General features: G+C 41.3%; 1 protein-coding gene across 2 annotated transcripts in view; it reads left to right on the forward strand.

The window, feature by feature from the left end:
• Positions 1–24,241, forward strand: part of atrnl1a (attractin-like 1a) — a 185,050-nt gene that overhangs the window by 111,567 nt on the left and 49,242 nt on the right. For both annotated transcript variants that reach the window (XM_041050639.1, XM_041050640.1), the window contains one exon: positions 2,834–2,912. In XM_041050639.1, the coding sequence (XP_040906573.1) occupies positions 2,834–2,912 (79 nt within the window). The remainder of the gene's footprint in view (positions 1–2,833; positions 2,913–24,241) is intronic.

The following is a 24,241-nucleotide window of genomic DNA, read 5'->3' on the forward strand; positions in this document are numbered from 1 at the left end:
ATGTGGGGGTCCTGGCGTATGTGGTGTCTGTGCCGAAGAAGATGATAGCACAAGAGGGTGAAAGTATTTTGAAATGAATATTTCATAGTAATAATACCGTTTTTTTTTTTTTTTTTTTACATTGCACTTATGAAAACCAGGCAACAGGGAATAAGCATAAACAATATTTGGCTGCTCATTGTGTTCAGCTGTTGCTCTGCCATAGAACAGTCAATGAGGAATGACAGAGCATGGTCATTACTGGGTAACGCTCAGGCTCATATGTCAATATGTGAGAACAATAAAAGCATTTTAACAAAGTTTTCGCTGATATTTCAGTGCAGGATATTTTACTGCTGAACAAAAACCTTTATCATCAAAGGCTGAAATAACATCAAACATAACCATAAACAAACTTCATGCTAAACTTCACTTAAAATGAAGTTAATAAAAGTAACAACACCTAAAAACCCAAATGAAACCAAAAGAAGTAAAGATAAAATACACAAAACAGTTACTGCTGTATTTTACTGCAGTGAAAGTTCGGCACTGCGTGTATAATACATCAGATTTAGATAATAATACCAGCCCTCCAACGTCTTTAAAGCAAATGTACTGTATTAGTAAAGAGCAACAGACTGTGCACCAGTTGGACTTTATTTTATGATCTGTAGAATCAAATCATTCAGACCAAACCGGACCAGTGTGATGATGATGATGATTTTGATCTAATAAATAAAATTCATTGCATCATGACTCAGCAGCGCAGACCAGATCAACAACCTGAGCACAAAGAAAAACATTAAGTGTCATAATTACAGTCTACACTCTCCGCTTGACGTCTGTGAGTTTGTTGTTTGTGATAGTACTTGAAGATAAAGTGGTCAGCGGTGCTAAAGGTCATGTAGGGTTGAATCAACAGTTAATGCAGCACCAACAGGGGATCATTAGTTATCACCCATAAAAATTAAAATGTTCAAGTCTGTTGGATGAAAGATTTTCCTGTCATCTCGAAAGTCAGCAGCAGGGCTGTTCAAACTGGATGCTTTTCATCCTGCAGCAGCAATGAGCATCCTGTCCTCGTCACCGGGGGGTGGTGGGGGAGGGGTGGGGTGGGGGGTTTCCTGGTTGTGATGGGTCTGAATGCGGCCGAGAGGTCGACTGTGGACTGAGGAGGCCGTGACTGCAGCCGCTTCGCCACACTGGGTCTGAAAATGTCACGCTCATTACAGAACTAATACCCTTTACAATGCTGTCATCCCCACACAGAGACACGGGAGGACACATCACACACGCACACACACTGACACACATAAAGAGGAGGATTGTTTCGGTGCTGCTGTCCTCAGCGGTTTCTCTGGGACTTCCTGTTTGGGTGCGCTTGTTTTGAGCTCTTGTCAGAAGTTCTGGTTGAGAGAGGAGCTTTGTGTTTAGCCAGATAACTTTGCCCTCCAGACACTGAACTAAAAGGCTGAGTGTGTGTATCTGTGTGTAACATGAGACCTTGTTCTTTGTTAGAGAGCGTCGTGTCGCTCGTTGACCTCTTGCTGCCCTTTCCTGTCCTAAAATCCCCAGTTGCCTTTGGTCACCACAGGGTTGTATCTCGCCACAAACTTCCCAAGAATTTCTCTCCCCTTTGTCATGGTTGCTCTCAGGAAACTGGCTGTGGAAGACGAGTGTAGGGATACTGTTCTGTGATTGTATTGTGCCTGAGCTTTGTTGTTGTTGTTGTTTGTTTATTTTTTTGTACTTGAATATGTCCTTTAAGGACAACTACTAAAGGGGTAGTACATTCATGAAGTACCTGTTATTTAAATCAGTTTGTAATGCAAACACTGAACCATGAGTAAAGTTATGTAACGTGAAGAAATTGCCCCATAATTGCGTAATGGTTGTGAGATACACAGAAACATATTTTCAAAAGGACGACTACAAAGGAAACTACGAGCATGAAAACATGTTATTAACAGTCACGTTTTTTTTCTTGCATTTTTCTTTGATTTTTTTTTTTCCATTTACTTCATTTCTGTGGTAGTTGTCATTTCTTATTATTGGACTGAGGATTGTGTTAGTGTCACTACAATATGTTATTAAATGCAAAATTTCCACTCAAATGAAGTCTGAGGCAGTGGCTCCAAACCTGTTTGATTGTGTCTCGCAGTGGGGAGCCTGTGGCATCGTTACGTATTTCAGTCAGATCTTTTTTTTTGTTGTTGGACTGAAGGAGCGAAGAACTGTTGAATATTTTACAGGAAAAAAGCCATTTTCTGATACTTCATTTGCATTTTATCTGCCACTGAAAATAATAATTCAGGTTGCCATTATTTTGTCCCAGAAACACATTTTTAGCACATAAATGTAATTTGTGGAAGTAAATTAGATCATTTCTGATTTTCTTTTACTTTCATTTACTGTTGATTTCCAGCTGATTTTCCAAAACTTGAGATCTCTTCACATCTCTTCTTTGGTCTTATGTTACTTTGTCCATGAGAAACATGTCTCACTTCATGCTAAGGCTCATGAGAAGAGTTGTCTGATCACAGTGTGCAAAGATGGAGACAGATCAAGAGTCAGGATCTTGAGGGATTTGGGGCTGCTCTCAGGGGCTATGATAAATCAGGAATAAAAGGATGTTTAAGCCACATTGATCCCTCATTAGAAGCACATGACCTGAATCATAAAGATCAATCGGAGTGGTGCATCATCGTGTTACACTGTCAGGCTGCTCTATTTGATTCTGCTTGATTAGATTTATCTTTTTTTTTTTTTTAAATCATACCTTTTTTCATGCACAGCTAAGGAATCATTACTTTTTGATTGACCGACTGATCCTGTGTCCTTCTCCTCTTTCCAGCTGTTTCCTGTCTCTGTTGCTCGTAGCAGCTGTGGTGTGGAAAATCAAACAGACCTGCTGGGCCTCACGACGACGAGAGGTAGGACACGTCATCATCTTGTACACAGTTGTGTTTGCGTGTGTGCGCGTATAATATACTTTCATGTGTATCAGAGTGCTACAGTGTCTGCACAAATGCGTACTTTATACAGTACATGTGGAGTGTTGCCCCCCCCCTCCACACACACAGTTGTGAAGGGTGGGTTAATGTCACCGGTCCTGAAAGAAAAAAAGATCTCTTCGCTTAATGAGCGTCGCCGTGATGATAAACACAGCCATTCCCCTTAATTAGTGCTCCTCATGAACCAATTAACTCAGACGAAGTGAAGCTAAACGAAGTGGAATGGAGAGATATATCACTTAAAGCCTCCACAGATGCCACATCATTTCATATTTACTCCTGACCCTCCCACACACACACACACACACTCACACTCACACTCATACTCACACACTCACAAACACACAAAAACACCCCAAATCAATTCAGCATCTCCACTGTTTGACTTGTTTTTAGGTTTATTCTCTCTTCGGTAATAACCCATCCTCTCTTTCTTGCTAGTTTAATGTTTTTATGCACTTTTTTTCCTCCAGTGTTTTGTGTTTGAGTCATCAGGGAGGAATCAGTGTTGGTTATGAGCAGCGATGATAATAGTCTGTTGTTATTGGTGTAATCCACACACGTTCCACAGGGAACCATTGTGCTTAAATACACTTGTTGGTTGCTGTTCCCCCCCCTCCTACCCCCCTCCTGCCCCCCTCCCCCCTCTGCCCCTGCTGCTGTTCTGCCATTATGCAGAAAACGCTGCTGCTTTCATGTGCAAATTAACTTTCAGCATTTAAACTGTCGGCAACGTGTCATGTTACTTATGTGGTCTTTAACGAGAGCTGACCTCAATCAGAAGGATTAGTAATCTGCTTAAGCAGTTTAAACTTTTCTGTGTTCACTGAGTTTATGACACTGTTTTTGTCACTGTCTGTTGTGTATGGCAAAAACACAACCAGGGAAATAGTCCACAGGATTAGCTGCACTGTAAATGCAAAGCTCATTGTTTTTCGTTTTTACAGATATTTACCGTAAATGTGCAGATCAGTTTAGACTGACTTACTGACTTTTTATTCGTGTTTCCCTGTGTGTAAAGACATAGCAACGTTGTTGGAGAACAGATCAGAGTTAAGTGCAGGTGTAAACAAAGGGAGGAAGCACCTTTAAGCGCCATCAATATCTTATGATGTGCTAAAATGCACTATCGAGTGTGATATAAACATCAAACTAAGCTGATTATTACACTTGCGTCCTCTTAGTTCCTCAGTTCTTTGTGTTTATGTGCACAGGTGTGATTGATACCTGTACTGTGATGTGTGTTGAGCCACCTGTGACCTGACTCGCATGGTCATTGTTTAGCCTTGTTTTCCCCAGTGTGAGCAGCAGCAGTGTACGGGCTGCTGGCAGCTACATTATTTAAGAGAGCCGGTCTCGTATCACAGCAGAACCGCAATGCTGCGTTTACTGCACCGTTGGTTTATTTACCCAGACTTCCTGCCATTTCTCCAGCTGTGTGTCTTTCTCTGTCAGTCTCCCCCTCTTTCTTCCAGAGGGCTGTTTTTCTTTTTTACCATCCCTTCCTTTAGATAACAGCGGATCTAATAAATGGGGACCTCTGCCTTTGAGGGAGAACTCATCACTGTAGGAGCTCCGGCGTTTCAACTTCACTTTCTTCCCGTCTGCAGTTAATGTTGTACTTGAAATGAAATCAGTTACTTTTTTCACCACATAATTAATTCATCTAGTGTGGCATAAAGGGAGCAAATGAAATGCCCTCAAAGTGTGATCTTTCACTTTAGGGTAGCTCAAGCTGTGGCTGAAGGAGGGAAAAAAAAAAGAAAACACGAGATAGATTTTACTGAGTAATGGTACTCGGCCAACCTTAGAGGGAGACCGTGACATTTCAGAAATGTACTTAGGTAATTTTCTTCACCAGTCAGTTGTTACATCACAGGAAACTCTTTCTGGATTTGTCCTTTAGCTACTTTAAAAATGTCACCACTGAAACCAGCTGCTGTAAGGAGGTTAGCTCCTGTGCAAACGAACCACGTTTCGGTAGAGAAGCCCTCTGACGACAGCAGGAACGCTGCCTGCTGCTATCAAACTTTTCCTTTTAATAAGATCCAGTGTCGTCATGGTTTATATGAAGGTTTATATTGACACAAACACAACATTGATCATGTTTCTCGGAGGCAGTTGAACATTCCTCATTCAGTCTGCAACCAACAGTCGCCTTTGGTTTTAATCATGACGATGACGTTTCCCTAATGATTACCAAGTGTAGCGTATTCGCCTAAACTTCACCGGAGGTGACAGAGGTGGCAGATCCAGCCGTTTCTGAAGTCACTGACAAATTCACCCATTCCGTTGTTCGGATATGGTTCGCCCAAATCAATGGCTTTTCTTTTTTTTTTTTTTTGGTCGTATTTTTCTTCAGAAGGTAACCGAAGCTTTTAGTTTACTCAGACCTCGACTTACCACCGTATCATTTATGACAGAAAACACAGAGAGAGAGGGAGAAAGTGCAGAGACGCATGCAGAGATAAACCGTCTCGTAGCAGGACTTTGTCACTGGTCCTGGTGAGTCCTGCGGACTCTCTCCTCCTCAGCAGTGTAAAACCAACAGAGCTGAATGCTGGGTTTTTATCTTCTGCTCGTGCTGATGTATTTATTGCTGGCCTGATTATTATGGAGATAAACTGGTGCTGTCTGGCCGGGGAGAGATGATCAATACACTAAGATGTATCTAATATATAGATATTGTTATTGTAATCTGCAGGAGCTGTTATTACTGATCAGGTTGTGTGAGAGACTTCTTCATATAGTGTCCAGCTTTTTTCTGTGACTCATATGATCATATCACATATGATCCATCAGTTCAAGTTATTAAGATTTATCAAGACTTACACCTGCCTCCACCTGAAAAAAAAGAAAAAAGAATCTGTAATAATATAAAAATATTAAAGTGTCAGTTCTGTCAGGTTGTAAATTCAGAAAACAGAGTAGCTCTTTGTAGTTTTTCATCAGCGCGCAGTGTGAAGTATCATCTGTTCGCTGCTCTCGCTCCGCTCTGCTCTCCAGAGAGCTGGTCCAGTGGGGAACCACAGCAGAAGGTGAAAATGGGATCTCTTCACTGTTAATTATGGATCACAACCAGCCACAAGACTACAGAGAAAACTGGATATTAATAGAACCACCGCTTTATGTTAATTGCTTTTTCCTCATACTTTTTTTTTTTTATTACCAACAATCATTTTTGGATATGAGATCAAACAATCAAAAGCTACTTTGAAATTCTAATGCTGATGCGCAGAGACAGGCTGCGCAAGATGTCTCTGGTTTTCCCTAATAGGGTTGCCCCTCAGAAGACTGTGTGTGTCTGTTTGTGTGTGTGTGCGTGCGTGTGTGTGTGTGTGTTTTGGAATCCACCACAGCTGATATTGCAGCTCCACTGGATAAATAAGTCAAAAGACAAATGCTTCTGTAGAAAGACAGCGAGCCAGAAGGCTGAGATTGAGGTCTCTCTCTCTCTCTCTCTCTCTCTCTCTCTCTCTCTCTCTCTCTCTCCCGCTCCTTTTTCCAGATACATTTTTCATCACTCTCTTTTCTCCCGCCTTAAACTTTTCAAATCAAGTGACTAATTAAAACGTAAAACTTTTTCTGTCCTTGTTTTATCAGTCTGTTGAACCTGAGCAGCTACAGTACTGAACCTTCAATTCCTGCACTCTGTGCCTTCATGTCTTGACCTTATGGGTCCACTGTACAGTTCCCCACCGCTGCATTCAAAGCACAGGACTGGAGTCTATCAAACTGACTGACAGGTCTTCAAAGAGTAACTCACCACGTGTTTAACCTTTGACCACTGTGACGTGAGCGTGGTCAGATGTTTATATTTTTTTTTCACCTGTAAACACACCCAACAGTGCATGACACACTTACACACACACACCCCTACATACATATAAAAATGCAGGAGAGACATCACAGAGAAAACGCTGGACTGTCACACAAGACACATTATAGCCAATAATTAATAATTAATCATTTTGAATCCATGAGTAATGCTTCTAAATAAGTCGATGGCTCCCATGCTCCTCTGATTCGCTGCCTCACTGATGATAAACACACTAAAACCTCTGCCGCACTTCCCGTCCATCTGCCTCGCTATAAAACGTTGTTTTTCTCAGTTTCTTTATTCATCCGCTTGCTGGAGCAGTTTTTTTTAAATCACATCTTGGGCAGATGTTGCCACAGTTCCTCGTCAATAAGTTGTCCTAAGGACTTTTCAGTACTTTGCAGCACAGCCGGCTTCGGCTTCGCCCTCCTGTAGACTCAGACGGGGCCTCTCTCTGAGCAGATTACACTGATGTGTATGAAGGCTCGCTGGCAGCGCCTCCTGACCTCTGCTGTCTTCACTGCTGTTACAGCAGCTCCCTCCTCACATTAATTTTCTTAAATTAGATGTTTGCACTCCTCTTGCATGAGGCAATTAACATATTGTGTCATTTTTCCCTTGCACTCATTAAGGAATTACACTCAGAGATACTCCACTCTGAATTACAGGAGGGTGAGAATCCACAGCATAATGAGCAGAGCTTGATTAAAATTTAAGTTTTAAGGCTGTTTTGTTTGTTTAGGACTTGTCAGCGCTGCACTGGATCCAATAAGCTGGCTTGTGGAGCCAATTATGCTGCTGTAAATTGTTTCCTGGGGTTTGTTAGAGTCTCATTTCAACTGCTGCATGATGAGTAAAGGTGCTTAAGTTAATGTTAATGACAAGATTTTGTCAAAATTATGTCGTCACTGAACCAGAAGCCATTTATTAAGACATTAAGTAGGCAATGTTGGACAGAGATACAAAAAGCAAACTAAATTTGAATAAAGCTTACAGTGTGATTAAAGAGCTTCAGTGGCTTTTTGTTTTCATAATAAAAGCTTTTCTTTTCTTTTAATAAATCTGTTGCTGTTAGGCTTCCACAGCTCTGCAGAGGTGATGTTTATGCTCTGATTCCTCAGTTCTTGGCGACCACACACTCCAATCTGCAGTTGGAGAGATTAGCCTGTCTGGACCAGTGGATGCCAAATCATTTGTGTACGTGTCTTCTTCCGTGTGTGTTGGTGCTGTACAGTATGTTTGTGTGTCCCTTGTTTAGCTGGCGTTAATCGAGGTGGCAGATTAGTAGAAGAGGGTTTAATGTAGCCAGGCGTGGCTGGGTGTCTGTGGATGGCCGCTGTGTAAACGAATCAAAGGGGCAAGGCAGGAACACGCACGCACACACACACACACACACATACACACACCACAACAAGCCACCGTGCTGCTCTCGCTGCAAACTCCAACCACAGAGACTTCGCTACAGTCACATCAACAACAGACAGTAAAGATCTGCACTGTTCAGTTCATCCTGGGGCTGCTCCAACTTTTCTACGCACTGAGTTTTACATAAAGTCCGAGGTCAGGAACAAAGTCAAAACACACCAGCAAAAGGAACAGTCGGTACATTGGTCATGACTTTTGGTTGAACATAATTTAACCAGAGCTTCACACATTCAAACGTGGTGGCTTGACTTGGCGTGAAATATGTCATTGTTTGCCTGGAACCTGGGCACAAATCAGAGGCACTGATTCAAATGTTTTACCTGCAGTACGAAGACAAGGTTTCAGTCCTGGACTGAACACGTTTCTCTTCACATTCTTCTTAGCATTAACTGGGCCTGGAATTTCAGGCCTGGAAAAACCATAATGCAAGACTGTAATGGTGGATATGGTTTCACCATATCCGAAGTCCTGTGCGAAGTCCTGTGCAAACTCTTAAATGCATGTTTGGTGCATGTTTGCACCAAACAAACTCTTTACACTGAGCAGCAGACGTGGAAATGAGACACTTCACCATACTGGAAAATAATACTGATGGCTGAAGAGGGAAAAACATTTTTTACAATCTGTTTTAATTCAAACAGGAATCAGTTTTTAATGATGCTGTAATTTCAAATCAGACGACAACAAACATGCGGGCTACTGTTAGATTTCGCTTCAGGCTTGTAGCTGCTCCCCAAAGAAGAGTTGAAAAAAGTTAGATTAGAAAAATGAAAACAAGGGTCTAATAACAATAATATTAATAGTAATAATAATAACAAAAGGAGATAAAAATCTGTGGTGACAAAAAGGAAATACAGTAAAATAATTTTACTTCCAAAACCAGAGATGAATAATGATGATATCTAATTATAATCAGAGAAAGGTAGTAATGAAAAGTAATCATTTAAGCAGCACACTCTCTGTGTCTCTCAGCTATAAAGAATATGGATTTCTCAGTATGCAGAACACTTTCCACTGCATCTTTATGGTATTTATGGAGTTTTCTGACACCAAATGGATTTAATGTATACAGCACTTTTTATGACAAACAGGCTGACAGTGATGAAAACCGTCTCCTCAGTAGAATTCTCAAACAGCGCTCACGTTCAGTTTATCCTCTCACAGAGTCGAAATTTAAAAACATGAGCTACGGTAAATGCTAATGATGCTTCGCCGCTATCAGCGCGGCCCAGGTGACCACGGTCACCATCGGAGATCCAGATTAGCTTGAAGGTGGCAGCGTTCACAGAGGAATTCAGCGGCACAACACTGCCACCAGCAAACTTCAGAAGCACCGAAATGAGACAGACAGGAGGGGGTCTGGTGGTGGAAACACATCCAGCTTGGAGAGAGAAAGCAGGGGGGGGGGGGTGTTTTGAGGGACACAGCAAGGACATTTCCCTGAAGCCATATGGTGGTTGAGATGGTTTTATATGGTTGTGTTTGTCTGTCTGTTCCGTTTAGGATTTTTACCGGGAAGCGCCGCAGGCCAGCCGTCTGTAATAATATATCTCCCTCGCTCCCCTCCTCTTTCACTACCCTCAACCATCTCTCTTTCTTTTTTCCTGTCTCTTTGTTTCTGCTGCTATCCCAGAAATCTGCTCGTGGTTGTCATTGTGACTGATGGCCAGTGTTGACTCAAGGTGAAAGTGGGTGGTGTAGCTTTGGTTAATAACTCCACACCTGCGCCACCGATTTTTTTTTTTATTCCTGGACCTTTACTCCACTGACTGTTTGTCCTTGTGTGTGTTTGAATGTCCACATGGACAGACAGTTAATATTAGAATAACAGCTTGTGTGTGTGTGTGTTTTTTTTTTGTTTTACTGAAAGTCTAGACTGATTTCTGTCTGACTGTCTGCTAAACTGGATTGTAACGAATTTAGTTGCATAATTGCGTGAAGAAAAGATCAAGTCAAGTTTTTGTTTTTGCACCTAATCCCTGCACATTTAATGCAATATTTACTACTGAAAAAATACTATTTTATACCAAACAAAACTGAACACCCCCAGAATATGGACTGGTTGCATGTGAGACCCTGGAAACATCACTGCCCTCTGTAAAATAGGTTTATTTTTTACTATGTGTCATCACGGTTGAAAATCCTGCTTGAATCAAAGCTAAACCACTGAACAATTTGTTGAATTCAAATTGTACCGATGCTGCTGGTGCAGTGGAGCCCAGAATCTTTAAACTCCATCCCTGCATACAGGGCCAGTGTGGGTGTGTGAGTTCTGGGGATGTGTTGCTAAACATATCTTTTTACTGACATAATCCTTGTCTTATCATAAGCCAGTGGACAATGATGATCCTAATCCTGCTCTAAGAAGCTTTTCATAAACTGGAGGCACACATGCACACACACTGTGATGCTTCGGTGAATACACACTCTGGATGAGAGCTTTGACATACGTCTTCCTAAATTTCAGATCTGGATTTTAAAATGATTGTAGACTTAATGCAGGTGAGTCCTCACATCAAGATACTATAAGCACGGTTTAAAGTATCTGAACATTGAATAGAATCGTAAATAATTCAGAATATTCTCAGTAAAGTTCAATATCACTTTGACTTTTAGCTTAGCTGGTGAATTAAAAGTTCTCCACACTGGAGATCCAAGGTTAAACTCCTGTCTCTTCTGTTCCAGTAGAGTTTGTATGTATCTGTGTTAATATAAGCAAACTAATAGTTGCAGCTCATTGGATAAATTTTATGAACATTTCACCAAAACTTTAATGTTTTTTTTGTTTTTTTCCAGTGTTTCTAAAGCACTGAGCTGCGCCTTAAACCACCAGTGTTTATTTGACTGTGTGTAAAAGAAATCCTGACAATGAACGCACCAGCTGAAGGTCAATGCTTTCAGACAGCGTTCAGCAGCTGTGTGTGGGCTTCTGTCTGCTCGGCCAGTGAACTTTTCAGTCAGCACTTGACACCCATCGATGAGCGTCATGAAAATCAGCACTTACTGGAGAAAAAAAAAGTGATGCATCGCCTTCTTAAGGTGATGCTAGGGATTCCAGGAATTTTCCCCACCATTTAAAATAACTCATTACTCAAAACAGTCTCCCTCTGAACAATCTCTTACTTTCAGATCTGTTTAAAACCTAATGAATTTTTACAAACATCTAATGTAACAAACCAAACATGCAGACGACTAATTCCTTGAGCGCAGAACAATCTCAGTCCAATTAGCTGTTCGCACAAGGAATTCATTCAGGAGTGGAACCTGTGCTGTTACAGAGATGTTGATTTATTTATTTTTTTTTAGTTCAGATTAAACTGAATCTCAGCTGAACCAAAGTTCATTTCACATACCTGAACAAATATCAGGCAGAATATCAGGGAACTCTGTTGTTTTAGAACGAGCAGAAGCCAAATTGCTTGTGGGGATTAAATGAGCGACTGTACACACAAAACAATAATGAGGTGCGTCCGTGGAGAGAGAGGTTTGCATAACAGAGTGAAGTCTGAGAGTAAAATGTTTCACTGGTGCAAGTTTAAACTGCGATATTAAGGAGCAGAGTCGATTAATTTATTAATAAAATCTCAAATGTAATCATTTGAAATTCTGACTTTGCAAAAGGAAGAATAAAATAACATGGATTTTGAGACAGGATATAACAGAAAGACTCACGAATAAAAAGTTAAATGCACTTTAAAAGCCTCAGTAAATATTTTGTAAATTTATTGACAGTTTAATTCCTTCAACATTAAAGACATGAACGCTGGACTTTAAAGGTTTATTTTTCAGTTTAATGTTTGAGCTTGAAATTCTGTTTTAACTAAAAAAATCCACTTTACTTTTTGATGAGCTTTCAGCTGCATCTTTATCAGATATGCCTTACGCTTTATGCTTACACGTGGTGATAACCGACCGTCTCCGTGACAACTGAGCAAACATCATCTGCTGATAAAGACTGACTTGTCCTTAAAAGCTCTGGAGGAAGTTTGTGAACCTTGGATTTAGATTATTTTTTGTATTATTATGGGGATTAGCACCAGCAAGTGCCACATGCTGTACCACAGCTTCATACCAGAGACATTTTGGACAAACCCCCCCTTTTTAGGGGTGGGGGGGGGTATGAATGCATGTGTGTGTGTGTGTGTGTGTGTGTGTGTGTGTGTGTGTGTGTGTGTGTGTGTATATACACTACAACAGAATCAAATTATCTTTCTTTCTGTTCATTGAAAGCTCGAATGATGTTCATTTATCCCATTTCCACTGTGATTCTGCCAAACTGAGCACTGTATTGAGAGCTGTGTGACCCGGTCACTGAGCCACTGAATCAGGCCTAATTTCTTCTGTCTACAGTCGCTTGTTCCACTGTCTGCGTTCGTGAGGCTTCCTCCTGAGGCCTTCTGCACGACTAAAGGGTGATTTGCATTTTTCTGCCCATTTGAAGCTTCCTTTGTAACTGAAGGCACTTTGTAGTCAGAGGCAAACACACACAGGCAACACATCCTCAAACACACACACTCAAAAACACACACAGGAGCAAAATGCACAGGTGAATGGTATCTGAGGTCTGGTGCTTATTAAAGTTTAACATCTGAATCAAAGCTTTGTCCCCAGGGAATTTGCCCCGCCATCTGTTTGTGTGTCTGTATATTGTGTGCCTGTGTCTCTGTGACAGTGTGACAGTTGGGGATCATAAACAAAAGAGAGATTTGATCCACAGCCTGTTCACCTTCCGTATTCTCTCATAAAAGATGTCATCCTCATCGTCCCTTTGTGTGTGTGTGTGTGTGCGCGTGCTCTCATGTGTGGTAACTGAAAACTGACGCAGGAAATCAGAAGTACTCACTAATGTAAAACATTTAAAATTTCAAAACTTTTTTTTTTCTTTGACCTGTATCTATTTCATATCTGAGCGGTTACATCATGGATGGCCAACATGTAATGATGCCAGCCTGAGCTGGGTAACTGTTTAAACACACAATAACCCTGCTTCACCGCAGGAAGCTGATGATGCTGATAACAGAGACGGAGGGCACTCGAGTCTGATATCAATCAACAGGAGAGCACATCAAATGCAACCAGCAACCTGGCAACAAGTACCTGACTGCACTAACAGACAGAGGCACACAACTGCTCACACACTGCACACAAGACGACCTGAGTGACTCCAGAGCTGGGAAGACAATTACTGCCTCTAATTAGAGGATCTCTGATCGGACTGCAGCATCTCTTCCCCCCTCTCTGCCGCTCACAGTCGTCCAGTGTACATTTCAGGTCCTCTCGTTTCTAACTGTAGCGAGGTAACGGGTAGGAAAGGTCAGATCAGCATTTACAGGTACGTGTGTGAATGACAGAGCTTTTTCAGTTTCTCTGCTGTGAAGCGATAAAAATACAGGTCTCAAATTCTAAAATGTCACAACAACTCACAGGAAGCAGTTCAGAGTGTATATTTTTACCCTAAGTATATTAGAGCAACCAGAGACTTTTAATAAACATTTTCTTGTCAGTTTTATTTTTAATCTCATTACATATTAAACTGATTAAACAGTTGGGAGGAGCTGCCTCCTGAAAGCCTCGGTCTTTCCCCTTCGGCTCAGTTTGTGGACAGGTCAGATCAGAGTACACAGTCTTCATTTCCTCTCCTGCTCAGCTGTACCGGGGACGGGTCCTCTCTCTGTCTGAGTGACTGGTTCAGTAATGTAGGCAGAGTGCTGTGGTAGGAGGGTAATTGGCCGTGATTTAAAAACCCTCTGATGGCTTAAGTGGGAATGCAGTTTGGCAAATTAATGGTTCTTAATCGAACATGTGTGAATGGTTTAATATGGCGGAAAAAGACTCCGCTGAGGGCTCTAATAGAGAGCAGAGAGACTTTGGACTCTTATTTAAAACAAAATGACTAATAGTTGTGATGTGATGAAAACCCACAATCCATGTGTAACGTGAGGAAACTGGAAACATACAAAGCAGTCACACCATCCTCTTTCAGTGTGTCTTCTTCAGCTGTGTGTGTTTACGTGCCGTGTGCAGTAGCAGAACTGAACGTGGCCTTGGCTCCAGTCGATGTGTTTCCATTCAGGTGTTTTGTACTTATTGTGTTTGATTCAGTGCAGGTAACCGTAAGTGACTTTACTTACTAATAAGTAAGTAATAACAAAGTGGGCTGAGACCACAGGTGCAAATTAGCTGCTGAGCAAACTGATGTTTTTAAAATGTCAGTGTTCATTAATGTGCTTTCACCCATGTCAGTAAACAATAAACAAACAATAACATGGTTTTATTAGTAATAAATTAAGGTAGGTAAATAAAGGAAGATGGCTTTGCAGTCACATTCAAGGTTATTAAATGCTTAAACGCATTTGTTTACCTCAGTTTAATGATTTCAGTCACGGCAGTGAGAGAATGCGCTAAACATTTTCAGGCTATTAGTCTAAGTTTTGTGTCACAATGAGGATAAATGTCTTAAAAACATATGAGTTTGGATTAACACTAAAAAATAATCTGGCATTTGAGACTCGATCAGCTCTTGCTCTTTTCCTGCCCCACAGGAAGCCTTCAGCTGATGCTAGTTCATGTTAGTGTGGTGTGAAAATCTGCTTTCAGAGAAAGAAAACTTGGTACAAATCGGTAAATCCATCACAGTGAACAGCATCTCTTTTTGCAGTTGTGTAATCATTGTGGGTTAATATGGATGAGATTAGGGACTGTTGTGAAGCGGGTTCATTGGTGGTATGTAAGTTTTGAAAAGTGAAAAAATGACATTTCTCAATATAAAAAGTTTGGAAAAGCCCACGTGAGTTTTTTCTTGCAGACACGTGCAGTCTTGGTTGGAGCAGACGGAGAGTAGATATTCCTCTTTGATTTTCCTGTGAAGGTAATAATGGTTGTGCAGTGGAGAGGGAAACAGGTGAGACAGAAGCTCCTTGATGACAGACTGTCTCTGTCCTCCGTCTCTCTGCTTTGCTTGACAGACGACACTGGGAAATTAGAATAACCGAGACAGAAGCGTTTTCATTTCTGTGCCTTGAAGGGCATTTTGGAGATGCTTCATGTGTTTTTGTCTCTGTCTCTCTCTTCTCTGTTTGGATAGTCCCACTTTGTGTGTGTGTGCGTGTGTGTGTCTGTTGGTGTGTGTTGGTGTGTGTGATTGTGCCTGCCTGTGGAGCAGATGAAGAGTGTAACTCTGCAGACTAGTGGAAAAGTCTCCAGGGGCGAAAAGCCACTACAATCAACCAAACAGAGATGACATTAACCCCCCACAGGGACACAGGCCTGTGAGTGTGTGAGTGTGACTGTGTGTGTGTGTGTGTGTGAGTGTGACTGTGAGTGTGTGTGTGTGCGTGTGTGTTTCTCTGAGTGTGTGTTTTCAGATCAAGCTAAACCACCCTCATCCACCAGTTTTTGCATCATTAGCTCAAAACAGAAAGGACTGTGCTTTTCTGTACGCCATACATGTTTGTGTATTTATTTGTATGTTTGTGTGTTTGTTTATTTGTGCGTATGCATCCGTGCGTGTGTCAGCGTATTTGAGAGTGCTTTCTGACAAACGCTCTTTTAATCAAACACTTGAGTTTCTTCTTTCTTTAATTATGTGCGACTTAATGATGCGTGCAGCTTTGTTGTCTTCATTAAAACACAAATGCTCTTCCTGCTCTTTCCTCTCTCTCCAAAGTTGAACTGTTCAAACTTTTTACCACATGTTTAACAAAGAGAAGTGGAGCTAAAGAGAGAGAGAGAGAAAGGAAGAATGAGAAGTGGAGGACAGAAGAGTTGAGAGAAGTAGAAATAGATCAAATGCCACAGTTGAGCTGTGAATAAATGCCACAGTTAGTTTCATATTTTCAGGAGTTATAAAATTCCCCCTGTGTATCCGTTTTGTGAAGTTTTGGAAGAATAAGAACTGAAATCCTGAAAGTAAAAGCGGAAAATTAAAAACGACTTAAAAATGATTCAAAGTAAAAAAAATACCCACAGAAGATTTTAGATTTACTGTTGCAGGAAAAATCAGTTTTCAGGCAGACGGACACGAACTGGACAAACAGTATTAAAAGGAAGAGAGGAAAAAGCTGTCAGAGGGGAATAGAGAGAACAGTGAGATGATGACAGAGAGAGGAGAGGACATAAATGCTGAGAGAGTAATTGTGTGATAGAGAGAGGTGTGGACAGGAGTATCTGCCAGTGTGATTAATGAGACTCTGAAACGACTCCAGACTCCTCATGGAAGAATCCCGTGAGAGCAAGTTTATATTAAGTGTCAATACAGTCCAGGTACTTTTTAAATTCTTTAAAACACATATATCACAGTGGAAAAAAAACACTGTACGGTCAGTGGTTTTTCAGCCTGTTTGAAAGTGATTCATCATCTTGTTAAATTACTGTAAAGTTAGAAAATACCCACGAGGTCCACATGGATTCTCACCCTGCCGTAATATTCATAACCATATTCATAAGTTTTTTAAACTGATGTGCAATACTGACTTCAAGTATTCTGAACAACTCATAAAGTCACACGTGATAATTGAATCTAAACATTGTCTGGGTGATACTGTCTCTAAAATCATGTGCAGATGATGATCAGTTATTAGAGGCTTCAGTTTGCAAATAAATATAAAAAAATATATAACAAAGTTAAAAGAACAATGATGAACAGCTGCAGAGTTCTTGGGAAATATGAAATGAGAGTCACCTTAACATTTATACTGTGGACACCTTTATACACCCTCCTAGATTTAAAGTAAGTAAAGAGACCTGTAACATAAACTATGGTTATATGGTGTAATCTGAAATGAATGTAAAAGTACAATCAAGCAATTTAGATTTGCACCTCCACAAAGTTTGGGGACTTAGAAGAGACAAAGATATTCTATCAGGCTTGACTAACTTCCTCCAGAACCACACGGGGGACTTTATCCATCTGTTGTCACAGGATTAATTGTCCTAAAGACAACTTTTAAATTGGTGGACAGGCCTTTTAAAATAAATGAACTCCTCACCAACAAAACCAATGGAATGCACCTCTCTGATGAGGATGTCTTTCTTCCTCTCCTTCTCCTTCTCTCTCTTCCTCTGTTTTTCTTTCTCCATTGTGACCTGTTTGTTAACAAGAGACTGCCTCTCATTAAACAGCACTAATCTAACTTTTAATGAAGCTGTCGGCTGCAGTTACTGGTCAGTAACACACGCATATCCACACACATCCACAGAAACGCTGAGACGAAGCCTGAGATGGAAAACCATCTCATTAGTGTCACAGTTATGGTTGTGGTTCCTGTCAGCGGCGTTACTGTGGACACAACCTGACATCGCTAACTGCCGGGGCTGTTAGAGGCCGACCTTTCAGTAACGAACATTTCACATTCCAAACGTTAGCTTTGTGTTTGTTTTCCATTTCCATTTTTAATTTTCCGTTTCCAGTCAACACCAACACGGAAACTGTTGAACTTCACAGTCTCTGCTTCTCTTCATCGTTTACTTCACAGCGAAGCAGAGGCAGACGACGTATCTCTCTGCTTAACTAAGCATATTTCTGAGGCATTTTAAAGATCTGATGCTGATTCTGTTTGGACACGTCACCTGTCCAAAAACTTCTAGATATCTACACCTACGCTTATAGCCCAGGTTTTCCACTCAGAGCCTCTAACAGCTCGAACGGTCCAGTGTTTTTCTGTGTGGTTTCATGAGAAAATCAGTGGTTGAGTGTGTATGAGCACGTCCACATTAGCTTGCCTGTGAAATTGCTGCAGAAATGCTGATTGTTGATTAGATCACCGATGCATGATTTGAGAGTTTAGCGCTGAGGAGGCTGGCGAGACGCATTCGTCCTGATTTATTTTACACTTTTTTTTTTTGAAACTGTGCAGTGAACACTTCCAACTGAATCCACTGAGCACATAACAGGTCCAGAATCACTTCAAATAAAATGTTTAGCTTAAGTGAAATGACTATAGAAATGTCAACACTACAACAAGACAAAGCTTTGTGTTGTTTTCACATCATTTACTCACATATGAATCTGTTTACTGCTTCACTCTCTCATGGTTTTTACATACAGTGGTTTTATGACGTTAAGAATAATGTTTCATAACAGTTTGTAGAGAGAAAGAAGCCTCGCAGGGTCACACATCCAATTAGTGTTAGCTTCATAAAGAAATGCTGGATAAATGTCATTATGCCTGTGTAACAGTGTGTATGACAGGTTTGTGAATAAACATATGTAACGCAGCACTCTTAGGGAGACGTATCAGGCAAGGTTTTTTGTAAAGAGTTAGTTTTTTCTTCCTTTTCTGGAAAATTCACTGAAACACCTGCCCACACTGTTTATCCAGCGAAAGGTCAAAGGTAACTCTGACTGACGCACGGATGTGTGGAAACTGCCGACCCCCTCCGCGTCTCGGGGTTACGGCAGAGCTGCATTGTGGTTGGCTCGTGGACAGGAAGCACGGGCAGCAGCAGCTGTCGGTGTCGCGCTGCAGATGTAAATAACGGTCCAAGATCATAAGCGTACATTCACAGCTCATACACATACACACTTGTAGAGAAACACCTCCCACGACACCTTGGGAATTTCTCCTGCACTTGTCCACCATCTGTTAGTGTGTGCAGAGTAGACAAAGGGGAAGGATGGGAGAAAGACAGGGAAATGGCGAGAAGCGGAACGGGTGTGATGGAAGACTATTCGGTGCAGGTGGTAGGTTTGTCAGAGAGAGGGAGAATGAAAGAGGGAAGAGGAGGTGACGAGAAATAATGGTATAGTCACTTCACTCACTTAAACAAATTGTTTGTGACAAAATCTCAGTCAGAAAACTGGTTTACATGACTGAGATTTGTATGAGAGAGTAAACAGGCCATGATTGAAATTTATATATTCAACACTATATGATACTGGATGTCAAAGTCAGTGTAGTCAGTGTGGAACCAGTTCATTTGGCTTCCTGCTGCCCCAGTGTCTATTATCTTTTGTCCATCACCCTGTTCTGCTTTTGTAGAACAAACTTCATCAGGATCAAAAAGAAAAAAAAAAAAAAACAGCTCCAGTCGATACTCGAAAGACAGATGATTCCTTTTTGTATGTTTTTCCTCTAAATGAGCACGTATTCTGCGAGAGGTTTCATTTTTTCTAAGTGATGAATATCTTGTTTTTGGAATGAAGCTCATTCATTTCCACCTCCCGTCATCGGAGTGAGTCAGGAACAGACTCTGATATGTGCCTTCCAACAATCTGGTCCCCCGCTGTCTATTCATCTCTAGTAATTTCCTCACCTCACTAAGTTCATAATTATAAGTCTGCACAGCCATTATTAGTGCTTCAAAACAAACAACAGAGCCCCTGCAGCTGAGAAGCCAGCCATGACAGCCTAAATACTGTTCCTTTCCTTTTATTAGCTAGCTTATTAACATTTTAGCCATCAGGGCTTTCAAGATCCAAGCTGCCACACAGAAGTGATGAAATTTAATATCCAAAAGATTATTCAAAGTAAGTTGACATTGTTATTATTATTATGAGATGAGTGTGAAGACTTTGATAGCACAATTAGATATCCAGCTTTTAAAAGTTTGACACAGACTCTTACAAAGTAATTTCTGTTTTGAACGATGAAGATAATAATGTTAGACTCGTCACATCCTCTGTGACAAAATGTATTGTAGGGTCGTCTGTACTTTTGAAATGTGAAATAACAGTAATGCAGTTCAACAAAGGAAGAATAATGATTAAAAACACATCATGCATCTGCAGCTGTTTGTCTGTTTGCAGCTGCTGTTACATCTTTGGAGCAAGTTAAGTACATTTTTGTGTTTAGCCGCGAAGGCAGGAACGAGAGTCACCACAGGATTTTGGAATAACAGCCTTCACACTTTTAATGCAAGCCTCAGATTTGATTTGGACATATTCTTCCTCTCACTAATGGACACTGCTAATTACAACTTAAACCTGCCAAACACAAATGAGATAAATGTTGGATTAGAGTTGATTAGAAGAGCGTGGTGGAGCTGATCTTTTCCCCCCAGAGGGAATCCGTTCGTATACTCTGACTGTTGCAGCATGGCAAGAATAATGTATCACAAACCATTTAACAGTAAAGGACTGAGACAGAATGAGACAGCAAAAAAAAAAAAAAAGAAAAACTTAATGTGTTACCAACAAGACATGAGTGTGATAAACAGTGTGATAAACAAACACACGAGAAGAACATATTAAAATGTGGAAAACAGTTTCTCTCTGTCATGAATTCACAGAAGTTGTGTTCACAGACTGGAGCTGCCTCCTATTCTTTAATTAAAACAGACACATGCAGAAACACACACACACACACACACACACACACACACTCACGCATTGGAGAGAATCTGATGTCTCATTCACACACATGACCTTTGACTTCACACACAAGCAGTGTAACGAAGGAGACCACATAGGAATGAAGGTCAGATTAGTAGAAAGAAGAATGGATTTACCGTCTCGTGTCCACTGCTGTAGACAGGTCACAGGAAAACACAGTGTGCTTGCATTATTTACTTTCAGAATAATGTGTCTTATGGTTTATTTGTCCAAATTACACTAAGTGCTGTTATTTAGCAGCAGGAGGCTGAAGGGCTCCAAAACAAACCTAACATGCCACTGACTCCGTAGGTGAACCCTGTCTCCTAGAATTCACTCTTTTATTTTATTTTTCTTAAAATGTCTTCCCGGTTGCATTAGATGGGTTGGATCGTGGGCAAAGTACCACCGTCACACCAGAGAGCAGGGCTCACATCCAGATTCCCGTCTGCTTCAGGAAAGATGGGAGTTTTGATTAAGAGTTTAAAAAAAACTGGTTGTGTCTGAAGTGACTGAGTTTTTCTGGATTAAACCAGACCAGGATCTTCCTCTAAAGTTGCTGCTACAGATGATTGAGTGATATATACATGTCATTTCTAGGAGGCGACGTTGATCAGGTTTATTACACGTCCTGCAGAAACAGAGCATCATGGGTATTTGCAGAATGTTTTTGTAGAATGCATCTGTTTTTCTGTTAGGGTTACTGGGATCTCGCTTAGCTTGTGGGAACTTGTGGGTTGGGTGTGTCTTTCCATTGGGAGACTGTGTGAAAGACTGAACCCCGCTGTACACAGCCAGATGAAGTTGTTGGGGAAATGTATGTTTGCACTAATCGTTGTCGGAGTAACCATATGTTGTGAAGTAAAAAATGAACAGTTGTCCTGCCCTGTCTCATCAGATCCCTTCAGCTGTGTCTTCTATTAAATATACAAAAGAAGGAAGAAGGAAAAAGACTTTAGCAGCAGTGAAACTGAAATGTACTCACTCAGTACGTGTTCAACCAGTGTCACACTGCAGGCCCCTGTGACCTCACACCCTAACTCCTCTGAGCTCCGTGACTCTGCCATGGTCACCAGTCCACTGTGCCAACTATCAGCTAAAAGAGCTTTTGGGTGTGAGCACTGGACCATGTGTGCGTGAGTGTGTAGGTTGGTGTGTGTTTTCAGCCTGGTGTGTGTGTGTAGCTGCTGCACATGTGTGGACTAGGGAAGTGCGACTGCGTGGTTCCTTTCTTTGTGAAACGTTTCACTAGGTGTGGCGAGGCGAGACTGACGAGGCGTGGTTTGTGACCCATGCTTCATTATCTGTCTTGTAACGGGCTACGGTGGGTGGTGAGCTGTGACGGACGCTTGGCACGGCCAATCCCCTCCCCTCGCTGGCAGCCAGACAGAGCAGACAGGTCGTAAACCGTGGCGGAGGAATCCGAGGGGCTGAAGGGAGTGACTAGCCCATATCTCTTATTGTCAGGATGTGAGAATGCTTCTAGAAGGATCTATGATTCTGCATATTCAGTGTGCCTCAGGCACAGGCGGTGGGTCAGAGGATGGAGTTTATCACAAGTTAAATGTTTAGCCAGAGGTATAACGTGGAGTTTCTGTCAAAGATGGAGCAGAGACGTTAATGGGAAGATGTGTATTTGTATTTGTGTATGTCAGAGAGAAAAAAAGGAGCAGAGAGAAAGAGTTCATCCGCAGTAACACAAGAACTTACTACGTGTCTTGTTTGGAAAGACATGGCTCGTTACTTCAAAGAAAACCAACGGGAAACAGGATAAAACTGATTGGGTGGGAAATGCACCAATGTTTGTTTTGTGAGTTTGTGATGCATTCGTTTTAGATTAAGACCTGGAATTAGAAGTCACTGCTTAATTTCTCAGTTTAGGTGATCGAATTTCTACTAAACCTTAAACCAGTTAGTTTTAACTACAAAATAAGTCCAAAATTCTCTTTGCTCTCAACTCTGTTTTGGTCTCCACCAGCTTATAAAATATTTTACTCTTTAGCTCCTAACTTTTTCTGTCTGTTTTGCACACAGGCAACTGAATGTGTATATTTGCCTTTGTGCACGTGTGAGAGACACAGACAAAAAAATGAGACAGAGAGGGAGGAAGGTGATTGCAGCTGTGTGGAGAGCTGACATCTGCTTTTCTCTGTTTGGAGAGACACTCAGAAGCTTCTCAAGAGGACCCACTCCTCCTGGACCAATCAAAACCAAGAGCAAATCCTCTTCCTGAGTCAATTGCCCAATCAGGCAGAAGGACAACAGCTCCTCATCGGTCAATTACCCAATCACACAGATTACTTGTTCTTCCTGTGCTAATTTTTCCAATCACATGCAAGAACAGCTGCTGTTCCTGCGTCAGTTTCTCAATGAAAGACAGGTGACTGTGCTTTTTGAGTCGGGATGCCCGAACACCTGAAGACCTGAGATAGCCGGCTCCACTCACAGCTAATTAACCAGCCAATACATACAGACAGAGACAGTTAGCCAGTCAGAGCAGAGGAGGAAATTTAGGTTTGGTCAACAAGCCAATAATAATAAATTCATGTTTTCTCCCAGGGATTTTTTAAAATTTGTCCATGCACTCTAAGCACAGGATACATAATGTGTTAGCCAGTAATGTAACTTTACATAAATTAAATTAAAATAAATTTCTGGCCAAAAGACAGCAACATTACAGAACTTGCTTTTCTCACTCGCCCCTCAGGGCATCTGTATAACTGTCATCATTTGCTCGGCCAAGAAAGTTTGCTTGTCAGGAAAACTTAATTGTACTTTAGGTCATTTTAAGTGTTTGATCGAATAACCAGAGCTGTAGTGGCAGGTGATTTGGCAGCAGTGGCCGGTGATTTACTGTTGAAATCAAGTGACTCAATAACTGGAATTTATTAGTTTCAGAAAAAGAAAAGAAAAACCACGATGGTCGCTTTCATTCTGTATCAAATAAGCTACTTTGATCTGTCAAAATAAAAGGCTTTGATCAAAACAGAAAAAGGCATAATGCAAGAAAATGGGTTATTTTTCCTGCTGGAAAGGTGAGGTGTAGGAAAGAGAGTTACAACAATGGGTTTGATATTAGTGAATGTCAGGCCTTGAGTAAGATGAATGGAAGTGCATTAGTGCTGTGTTTATTAATAGTTTGGAACAAAGGAGAAAAAGAAAAGTTGCTATGCAGCATAAAATTTGGGTTTTAATTCCTTTCTCAGCGCGAAGATCTGGCGTTTTTCTAGAGAACATATGGGGCCAGTGCAAACTGAGTCACATTTGCACCAAAAAAGGTGAAATACACAACAGAAACAATGACTGAAGAGAAAAAGAACATCAGCAGCTGAGAATGAGAGGAATGTAACAGAAAGCAAATACAAAAGAAAGCAGGGAAAAGCGAAAGTTGCCATTAAAAACAATGCTTTGCACATAAAGTCAGAGAAACTGGCTAACTTCAGTCTCTTTGTCGTATCCTCATCCTCACTCTCCTCTGACTGTCTCCTCCTCCTCTTCCCTTCTCTCTGCTCCCTCTGCACTTTCTCTTCCAGCTTTCCTGCCACAGTGTTTTGTCTTCATGCAGCACTTTGTTGCTCGTATCTCTCTGTTTATCCACGGTTCAGGCAGCGTACGTATCTCAGTCTCCATCTCCTCGCTGCCACCCCTCCTCCGCCTCCGCCCCCCCACACACACACCTCTCTTCACCCCATT

The sequence above is a fragment of the Toxotes jaculatrix genome, chromosome 11 (genome assembly GCF_017976425.1).
Source record: "Toxotes jaculatrix isolate fToxJac2 chromosome 11, fToxJac2.pri, whole genome shotgun sequence".
NCBI classification, from domain to species: domain Eukaryota; kingdom Metazoa; phylum Chordata; class Actinopteri; family Toxotidae; genus Toxotes; species Toxotes jaculatrix.